Here is a 20615-nt window from a genome sequence, read left to right as displayed (position 1 = left end):
CTTGATCTGTGCTTAGCAATGCTGTTTAAACAGTTTTATCAGTGGCTTGGATAAAGGCATGCTCATCAAATTTTCAGATGACATAAAGTTGGGAGGGGTGACACTGAATGACAGGATTGAAAAATACCTTAACATGCTAAAGCTTTGGGTTTGAATTAAATAAAGGTAAAGTCTTAGATTTAAATACCAAAAAAATCAACTTTGTAAGTACAAGATGGGAGAGGCATATCTACATAGCAGTTATGCTGAAAAAGATCTGGAGACCTCAGTGGACTTCAAATTTAGTATGAGTTAGTGGTATAATACAGTAGCCGAGCAAGGTAATGCAGTCTTGAGTTGCATTATGAGAAGCATAGCTTCCAGGAATGGGAAGGTGATAGTCTTGCTATACTTTGCTCTTCTCAGACCTAATCTGGAGTATTATGGATGCCCTAATCCTAGGAATCAGGATTTGAGAAGGACATTGATAAATTGGAACCCATCCAAAGAAAGGCGACCAGGATGGTGAAAGGCCTTGATCAGAAGAACTAAGCATGTTGAGCTTGGAGAAGAGAAGACTCGGGGTGACACTATAGATTTCTTGAAGTACTTAGGTAGCCATCATGTGGAAGGAGGATTGAGTTTGTTTTGTTTTGTCCCAGAAAAAAAGCCCAGGAATAATGAGTGTAGTTGCAAAAAGGCAAATTTAGGGTTGATGTCAGGAAAAGCTCCCTGACAAAGCTGTCCAAAAAATGGAATGGACTGCCTCAAAAGGTAGTGGTTTTTTCTCCTACTTGAAGGTCTTTAAACCTTCAAGGCTAGATGTTGTAGTGAGGATTTCTTTCATATAGGTCTGACTAAATGATTACTGAGATCCCTTCCAACTCTCAGATTCTTTGATTCATGTCAGTAAAATGTTGTTTAATTTTGTAGAGCTCTTCCCCCGTCCCCTAACTTTGGATGTCCTTCATGCCTTTGTCCTTTTTTCTCTTCTCTCTCTGTATACCCTCTGTCTTGGTGATCTTAGAAGCTCCTTAAGTTTTACTTCTCTTTGTTGAAGAGTTATAGTTCTAGATAGCTGGCCTTACTTGCTTTCCTGAACTCCAGTCCCTTTAACACCAGTTTCTTGTTGAACTCTCCACCCCATCAGCTTCTCATACTCATAATATCTAAAACAGATTTCATTCTCTTTTCTCCTAAAACCCCTTCTACAGACTTTTCTGTGTCTTTTGAGGGTACCTTCATCTATCTAGTTGAAACATCTAGGTACCTTGATTTATCTCCCTCAAATACCTCCTTTCCCCTTCTCCAATTATTTGCATACTCAATTTGAGGCACTTAGGCAGCCAGGTGGTGCAGTGGATAGAGCACTAGGCTTGGGGTCAGGAAACCTGGATTGAAATCTAGCCTCAGACACTAACCAGCTTTGTGACCCTGACCAACTCATTTAATCTTTGTACCAGTTTCCTCATCTGTAAAATGGGGGTGATGATGACAATAATAGCATCTACCACCTATAGTTGTGAGAATCAAATGGGGTAATATTTATAAATGCTTAGCACATAGGAAATGTTATATAAATGCTTGTTTCCTACCTTCATACATTACTTGCTTTCATGTGGCATTTAGCTGGTGCAGGGAATAGAATTGCTGGATATGGAGTCAGGAAAGATCTGAGGTCAAATATGGCCGTAGACACTTCTTACCTATGTGACCCTGAGCAAGTCACTCAAGCATCTGCCTCAGTTTCCTCATCTTTAAAATAGGGTTAATAGTACCTACCTCCCAGGGTTGTTGTGACGATCAAATGAGATAATAATTGTAAAACGTTTAGCACAGTACCTGGCACTAGTACACATTACATAAATACTAGCTATTATTACTCTTAAGTAGGCCAATCAGATTGGCCTGTTTATAGATCCTTAAACTCTGTACTGCATCCAGGATTTCTTTGCCTTTTCAAAAACTGTCCCACATACCTGAAATGTTTCTTCCTTGCTCTGCTTCTTAGAATTTCTAGTTTTCTTTAAGGCGCGAGTCCTGTGCCGTGTCCTACAAGAGGCCTTCCCACCCCCAGTTTTATGACACATATACTTATCTATTTATATGTTGTATAATTAAGAGTAATGATTGTGTTTGATTGTATCTTTAGTGCCTGGAACAGAGCTTCATATATAAGAAGTCCTTAGTAAATGCTTGTTGCAGTGAATTAGATAATTTGTAACTGATTTAGCAGATGAAAAGTCAGAAGAATTAGAAGAGAGCAATGTCACAAAAACCTGAGAGAAGAAATTCTTAAGGAGAAGCAGTTGATCAGCAGTATCAAAGACTACAGAAAAGTCAAGGCTGAGGATTGAGAAAAAGCCACTGTTAAATATTTATTGTTTGAAGTGTTAAGTAATAGTAGACCTTATACAGATTTCAGCCAGAGTAGTGCACATGGTTTATGGTACATCTGTGTAACTTTACGTTCAAATAAACACACTTAAAACATTTTCAACTTGGGTAATAGCCATCACACTAACAGTTTAACATTTAAAACTGTGAATATGGAGTATTATGTTTAGTTTGAAGTACCACGTTTTAGTGGACATTGACAAGATAGGACATCTTGACAGTTACTGCCTATTGTCCATCAGGTGGACATTAGAGGGAATTAGAGATATTTAGCCTGGACAAGAGTAGATTTGTGTCATAACTCTTTGTGTATTTGATGCTATATAAAATGGAAAAGGATTTATACTTATTCTACAAGTCTTATTCCTGAAATATTAATACTCCATTAGTCCAAAAATATGGTATTTGTAATTTTAATGTGTATAAATGTGTTTGATTATGTGCAGGGTACTTCATTTAAGTCGAGGGAGTACAGAGAAGTGTAACATTGTCCTACAAGCAAGAGTCTTATTTAAGTGTGTTTGAGATGAGAGAAACTATGTAAGATTAGAAGCTAAATGTCAGAAAAGTGGTACAGGAACTCAAGTGTAGAAGCTTAAAAGAAAACACTCATTGTGGTCTAGGTGGGCAAGGGAGGGCTTGAAAGATGGTTTCAGAAAGGTGGACAATAGAAGGATGGTTTAGGCAAGGAGAAATAGGTGCCACGGCACAACTCCTAGAGTATACAAGGCATGTCTGGAAGATGACAGGAAGACCAATCTAGCCAGAGCAACTAGGTAGCTGCGGTGAATTATTAGGAATATTGAAACAGAGGTGTGATAAAAACAGAACTGGTCAGTGGAAAGATTAATCTGGTGGTGGCACATGTGAAATGAGTTGGAGACCTGAGGCACTGGCCTAAGACTAGTTCTGAACTAGGAGTTGTAGTAGAACTGTGCCAGATAGGACAGAGATACAAAAGATGCCTCAGGTCAACCAGAAAAAAGTAGAGGGATTTAGGGGTTGATTATCTGTATGGAGGGGGCCAGGAAAAAGAAACTTGGTATCTTCTCTCCTGGTTCCATTCCTATCAGCTTTCCTTCCTTTTCATCTCCCTTTTTTATGTTATCTTCTCTTCCCTTCCCCCCTCCATTAGAATGTTAGATCCTTGAGGATAGGGAGTGTCTGTTTTGTTTGCCATTTCCAGTACTTAGTGGTGTGTCTGGTATGTAGTAAGTGTTTAACAAACGTTTTTAATCTACTTTTCGGGTGTAATGATAGCAAGACTGATTGTGCCAATGGCATAAATGGGGACATCAGGAGGGACAGACAGTTTGGGAGTAGAGGGGGGCTCCTTTGATGCATTGGGTTGATTAATTCAATTTTCAATATGTTATTTGAGGTGACTAAAAAGCATTCAGGTAGAAAAGAAATGTCCATTAGGCTAGCTGGAGGTGTGTGAATGGAAGTGGGGAAAGAGATCAAGGTTCGGAAGTTTTCAGCATGAAAGTAACAGTTTCAGCCATGACAGTAGGCTTAGTGTATCTAGAGATGACAGAGGGCCAAGGGCCTTTTCCTGCCCTTCCCCTCACTGCCATATTTAGTGGATTAGAGGATGAAACACTGAAGAAGATGGAATAGCCAGAAGAACCTGGATAATATATCATCATGAATACTAAGGAAGGAGAGTATTAACATTGATCTCCTGTGTGTTGAAGCACTGTTTAACCCCATGTTTTAAAAAAGAGAACCGAGGAAATGGCATAGATTTGACAGTGGTGAGGAGGGTGGTCATTTTAATAGGTTGATAGAGGCAAGATCATCATGTCTGGCATGAGGGAGGTGGTACTACATCTAGTCGGACTACATCTAGAATATTATGTTCAGTTTTAGGGACCTTGTTTTATTTAGTAAGAATATGGACAAATTACAGTGGGTCTAAGAGGATAGAGACTGCAGTGGTGAAGGGACCGAAGAAGAGAAATTATGCTTTTCTTGGCCTCTGGAATGTAATTAGAAGCAATGTGTAGAAGTTACAGAGGTTAATTTAGATTCTACATAGGAAAGACTAATAATTGGAGCTGCCCAAACATGTATTGTGTTACATCAAGAAGTAATGGGGAGGTAGGCCTCTGTAGTGGAAAGTGCTAAATTTGGAGTCATGAGACCCAAGTTCAAGTCTTGAACATTACTACCTATTGACCTTAGGCAGATCATTTAACTTCTCTGGGACTCAGTTCCCTCATATATAAAATGAGGGGTCTTGGGCTAGATTAAACGTAGGGTACTTCAACTCTAAATCAATTATCAGATTTGATAACCAGATATCTCTATGACCGCTTTGTTAGTGGTATTATAAAGGGAATTCCTATTTAGGTACAATTTAAGCTAGATGAACTTTGAGGTCCTTTATAATTCCTATATCCTACAATTCTGTAACAGTGAAAGGAGGAAGAAAATTTAAGTCTGTCAAGCAAAATTTGTTTTGTAAATAAAAAACTATGGTATAATTTTATACATCTGTTCTTACTCTGAGCTGTGTTGTATTGATACTATTTATCTCAGTAAAGAATGTTATTGTGGTGTTTCTCCTTAATTTTTGTTACTCAGTTAAGAATTTGCTTAATTTCATTTCAGAATCTCCCACCTTCTGTTGTGGCTAATGTTGGTGGTAAGATTTTTACCTTTGGATCTTACAGACTGGGGGTACACACTAAAGGTACGAACTTTTATATTTTTTAGTATTTTAACAACATTGGTTAGCCTATTTTTTTAAAAGGGGATGTTTTGTTTGTATTTGTAGGTGCTGATATTGATGCACTATGTGTTGCACCCAGGCACGTGGAAAGATCTGATTTTTTTCAGTCCTTTTTTGAGAAACTCAAACATCAGGATGGAATTAGAAATTTAAGGGCAAGTATTATTCTATTGGTATTTGATAGTGTTAATACTGATGACATACATTTGTTTGGAATATAAAGTCTATCTTTTAGGGAAAAATCTTTTAAATGCTTGATTATTTTTATGAGATTAAATTAGTGAAGCTTTACATTTCACTATATTAAAAAAGCAAAAGTACTCTTGGCCATATTAAAAAGTTAGGGAGGACTGAGAAGGAAATACTGTTTTTATGAATTCAGCCAAATTGTACCTGACAAATTTGGTGCATTTTTTCTTTGAGTGTTCTCTGATGAAGTATTCTTGGGAATAGATTTTTCTTTTTCTTTTTTTTTTCTTTTTTCTTTAAGTCTAGTGTTTTTCCTAAGGAGTTGGTTTGAATTCTGCATTATGAGTTCCTGGAATCTGATTCCTGTAGCATACCAAGAAGACCTAGCACTGTAGAGGCAAAAGAACACTTTTAGATCGTAGAGACCGGGTTTAGGTGCCAGTTCTGCTGCCCCCTCATGCTGTGACCTTTGGAGGTCCCTTAATTTCTCTGTGCCTCAGTTTTCCAAAAGGATCAGACTATATGATCTCTTACAGCTTCTTCTAAATGTGAGTCCAGGTGAACAGAGTACGTAAGATCATTTTTGAAGGCTAGATTATCGTTGGGCTTTCAAGAGTTCAGTATTTCAAGAGGTAGCATGGTGGTATATAGAGAGCTGGCCTCGGTGTTGGGAAGACCGTTCAAGTCATATCTGTTATCCTGGGAAAGTCACTTATTTTTCAGTTCCCTAGTTCCTCTCTAGAACTATAAAGCTGCTGAACATTTGCTGTATTGTCAGAGAGACTTTTCCCTGCAGGAGTTCCTTCCACTAATAAAATAATGGCATCTCACCACAAACACCACCCTTGTCTCTCTTCTCCCCTTCCCCCCAAGCCAAAAAAAAAAAAAAGGCCCAAAACAACAGGTCAAGAAGTTAGAATCTCTCATTTAGTAAATATTGAGTAAACACCTAAGTGCTTTTATAGACCACATACTGAGGGAAATAAAAAGGTTGATTACACGTAATCCCAGACTTCTTGAAATAGTCTAGTAGGGGGTAGAAGATATGTAGGTAACCAGTATAACAGTGACATATATATTAAGTGCATTACAGTTACAAAACAGTGTTATGTGAAGTCTAAGGAGAAACTTTTGTTTGTAGGGGATAAGGGAGAGCTTTCTGGAGGGGGATAGCATTTGATTTCAGTTTTAATGATTGCATAAAGATCGTAGGAATTCAAACTGAAAGGGACCATACAGACTGATGATAGTTTTAATACCCCTCCACACCATTTTGCAGATGTGAAAATTGAGGTCCAGGGGCAGCTAGGTGATTCACAGTGGATAGAGCACCAGCCCTGGAGTCAGGAGGACCTGCGTTCAACTCCAGCCTCACTGACACTGACACTTACTAGCTATGTGACTCTGGGCAAGTCACTTAACCCCATTGCCTAGCAAAAAAAAAAAAGAAGATAAAAGAAAACTGAGGTCCAGTGAAGTTGAGTAATTTGTCCACAATTACAAAGGAAGCTGAACCAGAATTTAAACCCAGATAATTCAAATCAATTTATAACTGACCCATGAAAATAGAAGTTAGAAACTACAATATGAAATTGAGGGGATTTAAAAGGCCTGTAATTTTAAGATTTGGGTAATTTTTCAACCTTGCTTACTTGTGTTTTCCCATTAATGGATTGAGTAGAATCAGAGTACATATTTCATGCAGAGGAGAGTTTTCCTTCCATATAAATTTGGCCGGCTCCTGAAAAGGCACTGAAACAAACCTGTACTCCTAATATTTTCTTTACCAGATTATATGAAGACCTTGTTGAATTAAGGAAGCCCTGGTCTTAACATGCTTATTGTATTAATGGTACTATTGGAACTGTATTTTATTTTTCGTTAACTTAGATGTTTCTTCAAAACAACTGGGTTTTAAATTTTAAAATTGTTAATCGAAATGTTTGATTAAGCAAAACTAGTCACAAGTGACTATGAGGTATTTAATAAGGCTCTGATCAAGGACATGGTTTGTTTTCCTGGTGAAATTCATGATTGAGAACAAATACAATGTGCAAGGGGCATATGTTCCCTTAAGAGTTAAGGAGAACTAAAGGGAACCCTATGAGAAATAATAGTTTCTTGCTTTCTTTTGATAGGCAGTAGAAGATGCTTACGTGCCAGTAGTTAAATTTGAATTTGATGGTATTGAGGTAAGAATTGTAATATTTGCTGTATTCCACTGATAAAATTTTTATGACTTTTCTTAACTTGACGTGCATAACTGAAAAAATTTCTTTTTGTTTAAGAAGTAATAATCTTTGTCATACATTGCTATAGTGACATCTGGTATAAGATTTATTTGAGCATATAGAAAAGGTTCTTTCTTTCAGTGAAATTTCCCAGACTGATAGTAGTTAGAACTCTTCATAATTTTAGATATCTTTTATATAAAACTTTTCTTTGGGTCTTTTTTTTTTGTTACTTCTCAAGATTGACCTTGTGTTTGCAAGACTGGCCATACAAACTGTTTCTGATAACTTAGATCTACGAGATGACTCACGTCTGAGAAGCCTGGATATAAGATGTATCCGAAGCCTCAATGGTAAGATTTTAAAAGAAAAGCCTCAGATTGTATATTTGAGAATAAAATTATTTTTAAAGTACTTGATGAATCTTAAGTTTGTTGCTTAATATTTCAGAACTAGACTGATTTTAGCCATTAACATAAGCTCTCATTTGATTCCCCACAACAACCCTGCTCGGTATCGGTAGTGCAAATATTGTGGTCATCATTTAGTAGAGGGATAAACTGAGATTCATAGAAGTTAAATAACTTTGGCTAAAGCTCACAACAAGTATAATGTTGGAATCAGATCTCATACAGGTCTTATTATTCTAAACATCACTTAACACCACATCAAATTGCTTAAAGTTAGAAGTCAAAGGAGTTTAGATATTTAGGAGCTGTTTTTTAGTGTTCAGTCAGATTACCTGTGTATTTTTAATTTATAAATCCTTGGTTCCCTTACTATGGGCTGAGCTCCTAGGGGCACTAAAGGAAAATTCTTGACCCAACTACCTAATAAACAGAACTGTTAGGTATTTCTTTCAGTCTAGAGGCACCATGAAAAAAATGAGACACTAAGGGCTCTATAAACCAAGAAAGTTCTGGGAACTTCGGCTATAAAAGAAAAGTTTATACTGTATTAACATTTTTAATAACAGCAAGTTCTCAGAAAATACCCTTTTTAACATTTTCAATGCCTATCACACTTTTAGCATTTGAAAAAATGTCAGTGCATGAAGTAATTGGATTAGTGGTTTGTGGGGAGTTTTTGTTGTCCTAATAATGGATCAATACTCTATCTTACAGGTTGCAGAGTTACTGATGAAATTTTGCATTTGGTGCCAAATAAGGAGACTTTTAGACTCACTCTTAGAGCAGTCAAACTGTGGGCAAAAAGTAAGTATTTGATGTGTGTTTAAAAATGTTTTGTGTAGGACTGCCTTTACGGTTGTCTTGGATTTTGCCAGCAACTTGTAAGCATTTAACTTGGACTAAAGCACTCGGCCCCCAGTGGAATTGATATATTGATAACTAATTTATATAGTATTTTAAGTTTACAAAAGGTGACTAGTGCAGATACTATGATTGTTACAGATAAGGAAATTGGGATTTAGAGACTTGCCCATATTCACATAGTTCATATACGCTGAATTCTGTGCTTAAACCCAGGATTTTTGACTTTGGGTACACTGTTCTCTACAGTATGTACCCACACTGCATGAATTTTCACCTTTGCATTTTTTAGTAGTGGGGTGGGGAGAAGTCTGATGCTTTGCAAATAGAAACAACTTTGTGATATGCAATATGGTGAGTCATAATGCTTCATTATTTTACTCCATGTGCCATGATAAATATGCTGCTTTAGCCTTCAGCTTGACTTAATGAGTGCTTGGAAGTTAGAACTTCTCAAGATAGTCTAACAGATGATAATTTGCATTTATATAGCACTCTAGGGTTTATAATTTAATTCAGCAACCATTCATTAAGCACATACCTTATTCTAGGTGCTAGGAATACAAAGACAAAAGTGAAACCTTCCTTTCAAGCAGCTTATACTCTGTTGGGGGAATACAACATGTAAACAAATAAGCAAATATAAGGTAATTGGAGGGGAGAGGGAGAGAGCACAAACAATTGAGAGTTTCAAGGAAAGCTTCATGTAGGAACTGGTAACTTTTGCTGAGCCTTGGAAGAAACCAGGGATTCTCAGAGCTGGAGATGAAGAGCCAGTGCATCCAGGCATAGATTTAGGGAGGTGGGGAGAGGTTGGAAGACAACTTGTGTAAAAACAGAGGCAGGAGACAGAATGTTATGTCAGAGAGTGATGAAATGTTAGTCTAGAAAGGAAGGGTCATGGAAGCCTTTAAATGCCAGGATGAGGAGTTTAGGTTTTATCCTAGTAGCATTAGAGTATCCCTAAAGATTCCTGAGCTGGAAAATAAAATCAGAACCATATTTTAGGAATGCTAATTTGGTAAATGTGTTGAAGGATGGATTAGAGAAGGGGGAGACACTGAAGATTCTCGAGCTGGAGGATGATAAGAACAGAATTGTATTTTAAGAACACAGCAAGTCTTTATTTGCCTATATACAACTTCCACCCATCGATCCTAGTTCTGACCTTTGGGGCTAAATAAAATGCCTGCTTCCAGATGACCGCCTTTGTAATTCTTAAAAATAGCTGTAATGTCCCCATCTTGGTCTTCTCCACATTAAACATCTCCTGCTCCCCTAACTGATCCTCACATGACATGGATTTAAGGCCATTCACCATCCTTGCTGCCCTCATCTGAATACGCTGCACCTTATCAATATCCTCCCTAAAATAATGTGCCCAGAACTGAAAACAATGGAGCAACCAAACAATTATATTTCAAGCACATCAAATCTGAGATGAAGGAAAATCACTTCAGCAGCAGGGTATAGGATGGCCTACACAGAGACTTGAGGCAGGAAAACCGATTAGAAAACTACTGCAGTAATCTGGGGCCTGAACCAAGGTTGAAGAGAGAAGGGATAAAAAGCTAGACATGTTGTAGGGGTAAAAATGGCAAAATCTGACAACCAATGAAATTTATGGGATGAGGGATATTGAGGAGTCAAGGATAACACCAAGGTTATAAAAGTCAGAAATTGAAAGAATAGTAATGCCTTTAACAGAAATTGAAAAGCTTAGAAGATCAGTGAGTTTGGTTTTAGACATGTTGAGTTTAAGATATATTAGGTATCCCTGGAACATTCCGTTGAAGACCTTTTGCTAAGTGTCCCTGCCCTAGATTTGGGGAAAGCATATTCAGAGGATTCAAGGAAAAGATAGTATCCCATAGGCTTGAAATGTTTCAGGGGAAAATAGCCCTGGGGGGATAGGAAATCCTCAGGAATGAAATTCTGAAGACAAAGGGAAATAATTCCAATGAAGAGGAAAAATGAGATTTTTCCTGAACTAGATGATCTCAATACACAGAGAACTCAGCAACCAACCTAAATTTTATTTTATTTATTTATTTTTTGCTAGGCAATTGGGGTTAAGGGACTTGCCCAGGGTCACACAGCTAGTAAGTGTCATGTGTCTGAGACCGGATTTGAACTCAGGTCCTCCTGACTCCAAGGCCAGAGCTCTATCTGCTGTACCACTTAGCTGTCCCTCCAACCTAAATTTTAAAAAGAAATGTATAGGAGATGGAAATAAGGCCAAGTAATAGAAGATGACTATAAGAGCACTTGGCGCAGTACTATAAAAATAGTGTCAAGAATGCTGAAGCTCAGAGAGCTAAAAACAACAAGAAGTATGATTTAGTTATATTGAGAGAAGGGAAGAATCAAAAAGGGAGTAGGACTTGTGCTTGTGTTGGATAGGATGATAACTGACAACAGACAGAAGGCAGAATTGCGCGTTCCTTATTTCATTTATTTTCTCTGCAAAGAAGAAAGACCTTTACATGGAATTGTACCCAGGATAAGTAAAGAGATAGTAAGAAAATACCTAGCTGCCCTTAGTGAATTCAAGTTACTTGGTTCAGATGAACTGCATTCTTGGGCCTGAAAAATGACAGGTGGGATTGTTAAGCTTCTGTCAGTGAAACTTGAAAAATCATGGGGAAAAAAAAGGAGAGGTATCACTGGAAGACAAATTGTCTTGATTTTCCAAAGAAAACAAGGGAAAAAGAACAAAGTCTATATACAGAGCCATGAGCTTGATTTTGATTCCTAGGAAAATTCTGGAAAGGGATCATCAAAGAGATGGTTGGCAAGCAGTGGTAACAAAGGGCCAGCATGGCTTCATCAACAACAGGTCATGCCTGGCTAACTTTTTTTTTTTTCCACAAGATTGCTAGAATTAGTAAGTGAGCAAAATGCTTGTGGATATAACTAGATGTTTAGATGTTAGCAAAACTTTTCATAAGTTATCTCATAGTATTGTGGAGAAAATGAAGAAATGTGGTTTAGACAGTACAGTCAGATTTAGTACCAGTTGGATGGCTCAAAAAATATTTGTAAAAGGTTTGATGACACGGTGGGAAGAGGTCTTCAGGGGTGTGTCCTGGGGCTGAAAAAGCAATTCCAAGGAGTACCATGGTATCAGAATGTCAGAGCTAGAGGCGAGTTTAAGGATCACAATCCTTGTAGGAATGGATAATTTAGGATTTAGAAAAGGGAGATAATTTAGTGGTACAATCAGATCTAGAATATGTGTCTCCTGATTCATGCTCCAGGGCCCTTTCTACCATATCATACTTCTTCCCTGAAAAGAAGGCCTGTATAGACCATATGGTCTAGCCAGTTTAGACATTCATTACCCTTTGCTGGAGAGTATTTAGAAAAGAGCAACCAAGATGGTGAGGTCCATGACACATGAGGATTGATTGAAGGAAGAACTGGACATGTTTATTCTAGAGAAATGATGGTTGTTTTCAAATATCTGAAGAGCTGTCATGTGAAAGAGAAATTAGACTTGTTCTCTTTAACCTTGAAGAGGCCGAACTAAGAGCAGTGATTGGAAGTTGCAAAGAGGCAAATACAGGTTCAGTGTCAGGAAAAACTTGCTAATGATTAGAGCCATCCAGAAGTGGAATGGACCACCTTAAGAGGTGGGAGGTTTCCCATCCTTAGCAGTCTTCAAGCAGAGGCTGGTGACACTCCTGTCAGGTAGGTGATCATGGGGATTTCTTTCATATATGGGTTGAATTAAGAGAGTTGCTTATATCCCCTCCAAATCTCAAATTCTGTGAAATTGACATTGATTATTCTTTGAGTCTGGCTAGTCATCAAGTTTGGAATCCATCTGATTGTATTAACTAGTCTACTCCGTCTTTTTCACAAGAATAGTATGAGTAAAATCTAGGTAAATTATGCATTCTTCTAGTCTATTTGCCTTGTGTTACACTGTCGGGAGGTAAAGCTAGTATGGCACGTCCTGTTCTTAATGTAGCCATGTTGGCTTTTCGCAATTGCTGCTTCCTTTCTATATGTTCAGTAACCATCTTGTTAGTAATCAGGTTAAGAGTTTTCTCAGGAACAAAAGAAATTTGGGAATAGTTAGACATAGGTAGGAAGAGAACCAAGACTAGTAAGGAGAACATATGACTCATACTCAACCATGCTCCACAGCATGAGAACGGGAGCAGGAAAAAAAAAAAGCAACCCCAGGATTTGGGGTTGACAAGGCATGAGTGACAATAGGACAAGGGGAAAGGGAAAGTACATCAAGTGATTCAAGAATAGTGGGGCATGTATAACTGAACTGGTGAAGCACAGTCAAGATTAATTGGTAGAAGCAAGCAAAGTGAAGCCAGTACGTCTGGGAGGACAGGAAGAGTAGGAGGCAGTAGAAGTCACAGGACAAAAAAAAAAGTTTAAAGAGAAGGAAGAGTAAGAGATGGAAACAAGCATAGGAGATTATAGTCAGAAAAAAGACAGAACTCAGGATCATAAAAGTAGCATGCTTGTTTACTGAGGTCAAGCCCTCTAAGTGACTGAAGTAGGGGAAATTATAGGTCGTAAGAATGGAGATTGGCAGTATAAGACTAGGCTATTTAAAGGGACATCAAAATATATTAAGTCCTATACTCTAGCTTAGGGTAGAAAGGAAAGTGTGTTCTAGATCAGATTAAACTTTTTCCACTTGTGACCCCCTGCATTTTATGTGGCCTGATGGCATTTGCAGTGCAAAGTGCCCGTACTTTGTGTTCAGAACCAAGGCTGCCGTGAAGTTGGGCAAGCACTTCAGATTCAATATGTGTTTGATTTTGAATTAATTTTTAGACATCGTGTGTTCAGAAGCTTATTACTGTTGCCACTTTTTTTGTGACCCACAGTTTAAGAAGCACTTGAGAAAGAACCTAGAGGTCAGTACATGACTAAAACCAGGATCTAAACTAGGTGAGAGAGGAGGATGGAAGTGATTCTCTGTGGAGAGAGGTTACTAAGTGGTGGCAGCGGGAGGAGGGAAGGATCTGAAAATGAAAGTGAGGAATAAGGAATGTGCCTATTCTCTTGATCCAGTGAGTTGCGGTTCATAAGACAAAATGTATCTAGTACTGGAATGAGTAATCATTATTTCCTAAGGGAAGCTAGATTTCAGTGAGTGCAAGGAACATGAAGAGAAGTTCTGTTTTAAAGGAAGTTGTTGATTGAGCAGGGGTTTCAGAAGAACCAGTGAAATGGGAGAGTAGAGGTGAAGATGAACTCTGAAAAGGATGGACTGGGGTGACAGGATTAAAATAGAAAGGATATTACCTGAGAAGTGACCCTGAATCAAAGGGATGAGGGGAACAGGAACTGGTGTTGTGTGTCTACCACAGGATGGAGAAACTAATTGATCAAGGGCACTCTACAAGGTCATGTGATGACTAAGCCTGATAGAGGTAGTGCTGTCAGTTTTCAGCGCTGGTCATTCTTAACACAAATTCAGAGGTAAAAGTAGCAAGGAGTTCTCACTGGGCATTTTGGTCATTAAATATTATTGAAGTTCTTATCACCCACAACAAACTGAACTTGCTCTCTGTAGCAGTCCTACATCTTCATCCCAAAGTGGGGGGTGGGGGGGGGGGGGGGGGAGGTATACCCAGAAGAGAGATATTTTGTAAGTGGAACAAGCATTCATCTCCCAATTTCTATGTCTTTATAATTACAGGCCTTCCAATAACTTGAATACCCTGAGGCTTAGGACCTCTTCATTTGTTTTGGGTCTTAGGTGGATGTTAGTCCCTTTTGTTGGAAGCCCTCTATTGCCTCTGGCTTCCTGATACTCAGGATCTCTTCTTCTTCCAAGACCCTGCCTTAGGCATATGTCAATGGTAATCAGGTCCTTAGGAGCTAGACCGAAAAGATGTAACACACCAACATGAGCTCATGCTTGCTGCCAGCTCTGTGGCCTTATCCCAGTAGGAAGACCTGAAGCACACCCAATATGATAGGGCCTCCTCTCCTCCTCCCTACCCTTCCTCCTCAAAACATGGAGACACCTGGGTCTTTCCTTCCCCAACCCTTCTAGAAGGAGACAAAGCTGTCCCTCAGATCAGATTGGCCCAGGTCCTTCCTTCCCTAAACCTTAGGTTAAGGATTAGCTTTCCCTGAAAGGAGACAAACTTATCCCCTTCAGGTCCCAGCTTCCTGGTTATCTAAGGGCATAAAAGTCACAGCTTCTTAGACTTGGTGGGTGTCTGTGAGTTGCTCTACCCTGCTGATCTGCTGACCAGATGAGTTTCCATGAAGAAGTTAGGGAGGCCTCATTTACCAAAGTGCCACTGTGTCCTTGTTTTGCATATCCTTGCTGTGTTAGGGCAAAATAAACTTCATTTTTGTCAAATGTTCAGTGACTTATGAGCATTTCATTCTATCCCAAAAGTGAACCTGAAGTAAGTGCTAGTGTTAGGCCTACCTCTTAACACCTAGAAAATACCACATGTAAGTATTCAGCTCCCAGTTTGAGCCCCCAAAAGCACAGGTTCTGTTGCTCTTTAGGCACTCCGATGCTTACAGTCTCTACATATGGTTCACCTTCAGGGCCAGGAGTCTCTTGAAGACTTGAGCTCACTTAGAGCTGGAGATACTGGCATTAGTAGATGTTAGCTAGTGATTGGGCTCCTGGGACCTAAAGCATCATCATAAGATAAGTGGTAGAGGACACGCAAGAAGATACCCTGTATGTGGGACAATCAGCTTTGAGTGCCTAGAAACAGGTTTTTCAGGACACACTGGGACTCAGGATTTGTAATGGATTTGCTCTATGTTGCTTTCTGCAACAGATGTCTACCTACTACCTCTAATTTTAAAAAAGTGCCCAATAACACTTGAATCATATTAAATTAATATTTTAGTTGTGTGCAATAACATGGGATCAATCATATTATAAACCCCAAAGAAAATAGAGTGGAATGACATCAATGGCTTCCTCTTTCATAAAATTTACATGAATAAAATGATACTTTTTACATATTGTTGTATGGTCATAAGTTTGTTCTGGGTGATCAGAACTCCAATTATATTTGATGACCAAAATGCCCAGTGAGAACTCCTTGCTACTTTTACCTCTGAATTTGTGTTAAGAATGACCAGCACTGAAAACTGACAGCACTACCTCTATCAAGCTTAGTCATCACATGACCTTGTAGAGTGCCCTTGATCAACTAGTTTCTCCATCCTGTGGTAGACACACAACACCAGTTCCTGTTCCCCTCATCCCTTTGATGACCATGTACAAATTAAGGTTTAAAGTATCTTCCTCATTTTTTAAAATGCTTTTGGTGAGTTCCACTTTTTCCGGTTTAAAAACTCTAGTAGATATTAGGTAAAATTAGTGTGCACACTGCTTCACAAACTGAAAATAACCAGCTTAAAAATTACTATTTAGGAATAATCACTACAGTGGTGCTTTTAGAGCAGTGGTGTCAAATTCCCTGTGGTTTGCATATTGACTTAGAAAACCACAAATTAACATGTATATTGTATTTTTATTTTGTTTAAGCATTTCCAGATTACATTTTAATCTGATTGGGCCCTCAGAAATTGACACCTCTGCTTTTAGAGAACATGTATGCTTAGAAGTAGAGGAAGGAAAAAAGTTGTAGGAAAACTGGAATAGCTTAGGAACTGACCAGAGAGACATATTATGAAGGGCTCTCCTTAAAATATCTTAATATGCAATTTTAAAAGTTGCTGGAGTGTTTTACATTACCTGAAATTCCATTAATTTAAAGGCCCATTTATGTTAACCGCATTGTTAAAGATTGAATATTTGTTATTTCTTGAATTGTGATTAGTTATTTATGCCCTTGTAAAAGATCAGATGATTTAGGTGAGATTATCTATATTAAGAGAATAGAATGTTTTATTTTAGAGGGAGAAATGCAGGTAGAGTGTTTTGGATTATGGAGCACTTTATAGGTTAAGCCATTGGGGAGGAGTATCATTAAAGCAGAGAAGAAGACTACCAGGAATTGAGATTTTTTTTTTTTCACGTGGAAGGAGGTAAGTAGGTACCAACACCAAATGTAATTTATTTGAAAATTTTGCCCAGGACCTGCTATGGCCTGGAAAAAGAGGAGAAATGGGCTTTTCTGAGGATCTAATCATTCCCAATAACATTTTTCCATGGCAAAGCCTGTTCAGAGTATCAAGCAACCAACTTGTACTTTCATGATTTAGGCCCTTGCTTTACAGATGGCATGAGCATTTCCTAAGGCTTTTTTGTTTGTTTCTTTGTGAGAGGAAAGGTAGTAAAATGTAAGTTAAGAATAACAAGTGAATGTAGCTTAAATAAATATTCATTTATCCTAGGACGTGGGATATATTCCAACATGCTAGGATTTCTTGGTGGTGTCTCTTGGGCAATGCTGGTTGCAAGAACTTGTCAGTTATATCCAAATGCAGCAGCCTCAACTCTAGTCCACAAGTTCTTTTTAGTATTTTCAAAGTGGTAAGTTATTTATGTCTCTAACTTAAGTTTTCTGTAAATTGTTAGTAAATTGAAGATTTTTTTGGAGACTTCTCTTGTTTTGTATTTCCTCCTAAATTCTAATTTATACTAGTGTAAATTTTACTTTCCTGTAGTGTTGCTACTTGGCCTAGCATATAAAAATAGAACCCCATTATAACAAATTTCTTACCATAGCAAATTTATTTACTGTACTAAAAACATCTTTATTAACTTTGAATAGCTATAAGGTGTCAATTCTTTTAAAAATTGGACTACTCTGCTAAAGTCATTCTTTGGTGCCTTATCATTCAGTAGAAGTGACACTGGGTTCTAGACTAGTGGAATATAAGCCCTGGCAGGTCCTAGCAATCTGATGAGACTTTGAATAATCTACTAAGGCACGGAGTAGTTTTGATTTGCACTAAGAAAAGAGTACTATGCTGTTAAAATTCTTTATCTTTTAAAGTATCATATTAAAATTTAAGAAAATTTTCAAAGTGTATTGGGAAGGTGTTTGGTACTTTTTATGCTTTCAGGCAGTGAAGGACTGTTGGCTGTAAGAAGTTCCCATTCTCACATCTAATTCCAGTGGTAAAGGCAGATATTAGGAACAGTCACTGTCATATCACCTCATTCTTAGCTCAGTAGGTATAGAGAGCTCAAATTATACCTAAAGAAAGGTCTGGTATGAGAAGCTATTTAAGAAATTCTTGAATGATAATTGAACACACTCTGTATTAGGTCAGTGAAACAAAGACATGAAAGTTTAAAAACTTAATGTCCTTTAAGATAATATAGAAAGACTCAAACTAAACAGAATTATTAATACTCAGATGGATCATATTGATTTGGATGTTCCTTCCAATTTCAACCCATTTGTGCCTACCCATCTTGGACAGCTCCTATCCGTGTCTTCCTATAACTTCACCAAAAGGGATCCACCCAACATGCTGGAGGCCTACTTTCTTTTCTCCTGACATCATGAAGATAGCAGACAGACTCGTGTTGTCTACCTGGCATCCCTCACTATGTACCATACCCTTCCTTTTTCCATCATATATCCTTGTTCTTCAACATTGCTCATTAGTTATGTATTGTAGTCTGCTTACACCCCATGCACCTGTCTGTTGCCTTCTGTATTGTTCTGTGTCTCACATACAACAGCTGTGGTGGAAAACTGGTTTTTAAAAAGATGGGACCTTTTTTGGGAGACATTTGGGACATGAAAGGGGCCTTGCAATTTCCTGGAAGCAATCCAGCCTCCTCTCTTCTTAACTCTTTTCTGGGCTCAGTTCACTCTCAATTTTAATCTCTCTCCTTGATATACATGCTGGTTTAAAAGCTCCATTAACTGTATGATAGCCAGTTGTGTGTTTAAAATCTGGGAGATATTCTTCATGTACTTGGTACACAAAAAATTGCGTGTGGATGGTCAAGCCAAAGTCTTTTTTTTTTTCCAATTTTTCTGGTTTTATTAGCTAGGCAAAGATCAAGCCATATGCATAATCATATGCATATGCACTGATTTAACAACAGTGTCCATCAGTCAATAAACATGTGTTAACCACTTACTACCATGTGTGGTTACCAGAAGATAATGCAGTGCCTGCTTCATGCTTATTTTTTTAATCAAATTGAATAAATATATTGAATTTATTCAGTACTCTAGAGAAATGCAGAGAAAAATAGCTCACCTAATGCTAGGTTTTCAGTCCTTAGCACCTTTCTTTACATGTACACTCTGGAAGATTATTGACGCAGAATCCTAAGTTTGCTATTTGGTTTATAAACTTGAAACCTTTAACTTTCATCTAGACTGTGCATCATCTACCTGTAGCCAAGGTTAAGGTTGAGTCTACCTGCTTCCCAGGTTCCAAAGGTAATTTTGTGTAGCTCATTCATTGGTTTATCCCCTGAACAGTTATAGAGCATCCACTATGTTCAACACACAGTATTAGTTGATGGAGGAAGTATAAAGCTATCAAGCCAAAGTCTTTTGAGTGATTCTCATAGAAGGATCTGCAGGGGAACACAATATCTTCTCCAAACAGGAGCATCTGGGAGGAATTCTTCTTCCTCTCCCCTATACCCCTCCCATCCACTGTGAATCTCTTTATCAACTTGGACTTTACACCTCCATCACAGTAGAAGGCTTCCATCTTTCTGTTTTCTGTCTTACCTGATGTTAATGATCGCTGGGTTACTGAACAAGGTTATCTTTGTAGTTAAACACATTTTTCGAGGAATTTTAAAATGATTTTGATATATAGACAAATCAACAAATAGTGAGCCCAGTGGGTTCTTGTACTCACTGTATATTTGAGTCATCTGTGTGATAGTGAAGTGATAGATGGTCCACTGTGGAATTTTGCTTGGAAAAGGCTAATGTATATCTAAAAGTCTTAAAATACTTGTATAGATGAATCGCAAACATTTTGCATAAATGGGAAAGTAGGCATATAGAGGCAGGTAATTAATACTTTTTTACCTTTTTTCAGTGTCAGTAAGATTGCTTTGGTGTCTTCCTCTCCTTCCCATATCTTGTGAATAAATCACTCAGTGCGTTCAAAGTTGTGTCGCCTCTTTGTATACACCTCTGTGTATACTTGGTCTTATCCTAATTCTTTAGTATCATATTTACTTCTTCTATATATACATGTAGAATTGATAATAGAAACCAAGTGATTTCTCTGCGGTACTTAATAGTGAAAAGTTTTCTATAAAAGTCTTAGTTGATCCACTACAGTTAGATTTGATATTCTTTTTTATACTTTATTATAAGGGAGGGATAAAGGGAAGGGCTACAATGGGGAATGTAGGTGATGTGAAAAAGATACTAATAAAAATATACTTTTTAAATGTTTGCAGATCTTTTCCACTTTTCTACTGTTTGTTTATCCATTTTTATCTTTAAATACCTCATGATGATTTTGGTGGAGTCATCAAGTTTTTTGTCAGCTGTTTTTGTCTTTTACGGCTCCTGCTGCTTTTTATGAGCTGATACTTTCAGTAATCCTCTATCATCCTCTGTTAGCTTTTACCAATGACTTCTCAACTAGTATAACCTTTGGCCATACTCTGGCAAGTAAGTCAAGTGTTTGTGAACTAAGGTATTTTTTATCCTCCTTTGATCTGGTTTTGACAGTTAATTTGCATAAGTTAAATTTCTTTATAAAATTATTATAGTCAGTGTTGATGTCATTTCTACTATCCATTGCCCACTTTTCATTGTCTGTAACTTGTTTAAGTAGGTCAGAATTGAGTTTCAGTTGTATGCCACAAGCCTTTCTCTGATTCTGATCTTTGCTGTAAGTCTGGTCTAACTACACTGATGATTCAGGGATGAT

General features: G+C 37.8%; 1 protein-coding gene across 1 annotated transcript in view; it reads left to right on the top strand.

The window, feature by feature from the left end:
• The window catches only part of PAPOLG (poly(A) polymerase gamma), a 77093-nt gene that overhangs the window by 39206 nt on the left and 17272 nt on the right, over positions 1 to 20615 (top strand). The window contains exons 5-10 of the mRNA XM_027865010.1: positions 4993 to 5074; positions 5159 to 5268; positions 7441 to 7494; positions 7775 to 7886; positions 8658 to 8747; positions 17130 to 17268. Of these exons, the coding sequence (XP_027720811.1) occupies positions 4993 to 5074; positions 5159 to 5268; positions 7441 to 7494; positions 7775 to 7886; positions 8658 to 8747; positions 17130 to 17268 (587 nt within the window). The remainder of the gene's footprint in view (positions 1 to 4992; positions 5075 to 5158; positions 5269 to 7440; positions 7495 to 7774; positions 7887 to 8657; positions 8748 to 17129; positions 17269 to 20615) is intronic.

The sequence above is a fragment of the Vombatus ursinus genome, unplaced genomic scaffold (genome assembly GCF_900497805.2).
Source record: "Vombatus ursinus unplaced genomic scaffold, bare-nosed wombat genome assembly UNPS02014778.1, whole genome shotgun sequence".
In the NCBI taxonomy this organism is placed as follows: domain Eukaryota; kingdom Metazoa; phylum Chordata; class Mammalia; order Diprotodontia; family Vombatidae; genus Vombatus; species Vombatus ursinus.
The sequence above is the reverse complement of the archived record's forward strand: the minus strand, read 5'-3'. Positions and strand labels throughout refer to the sequence as shown.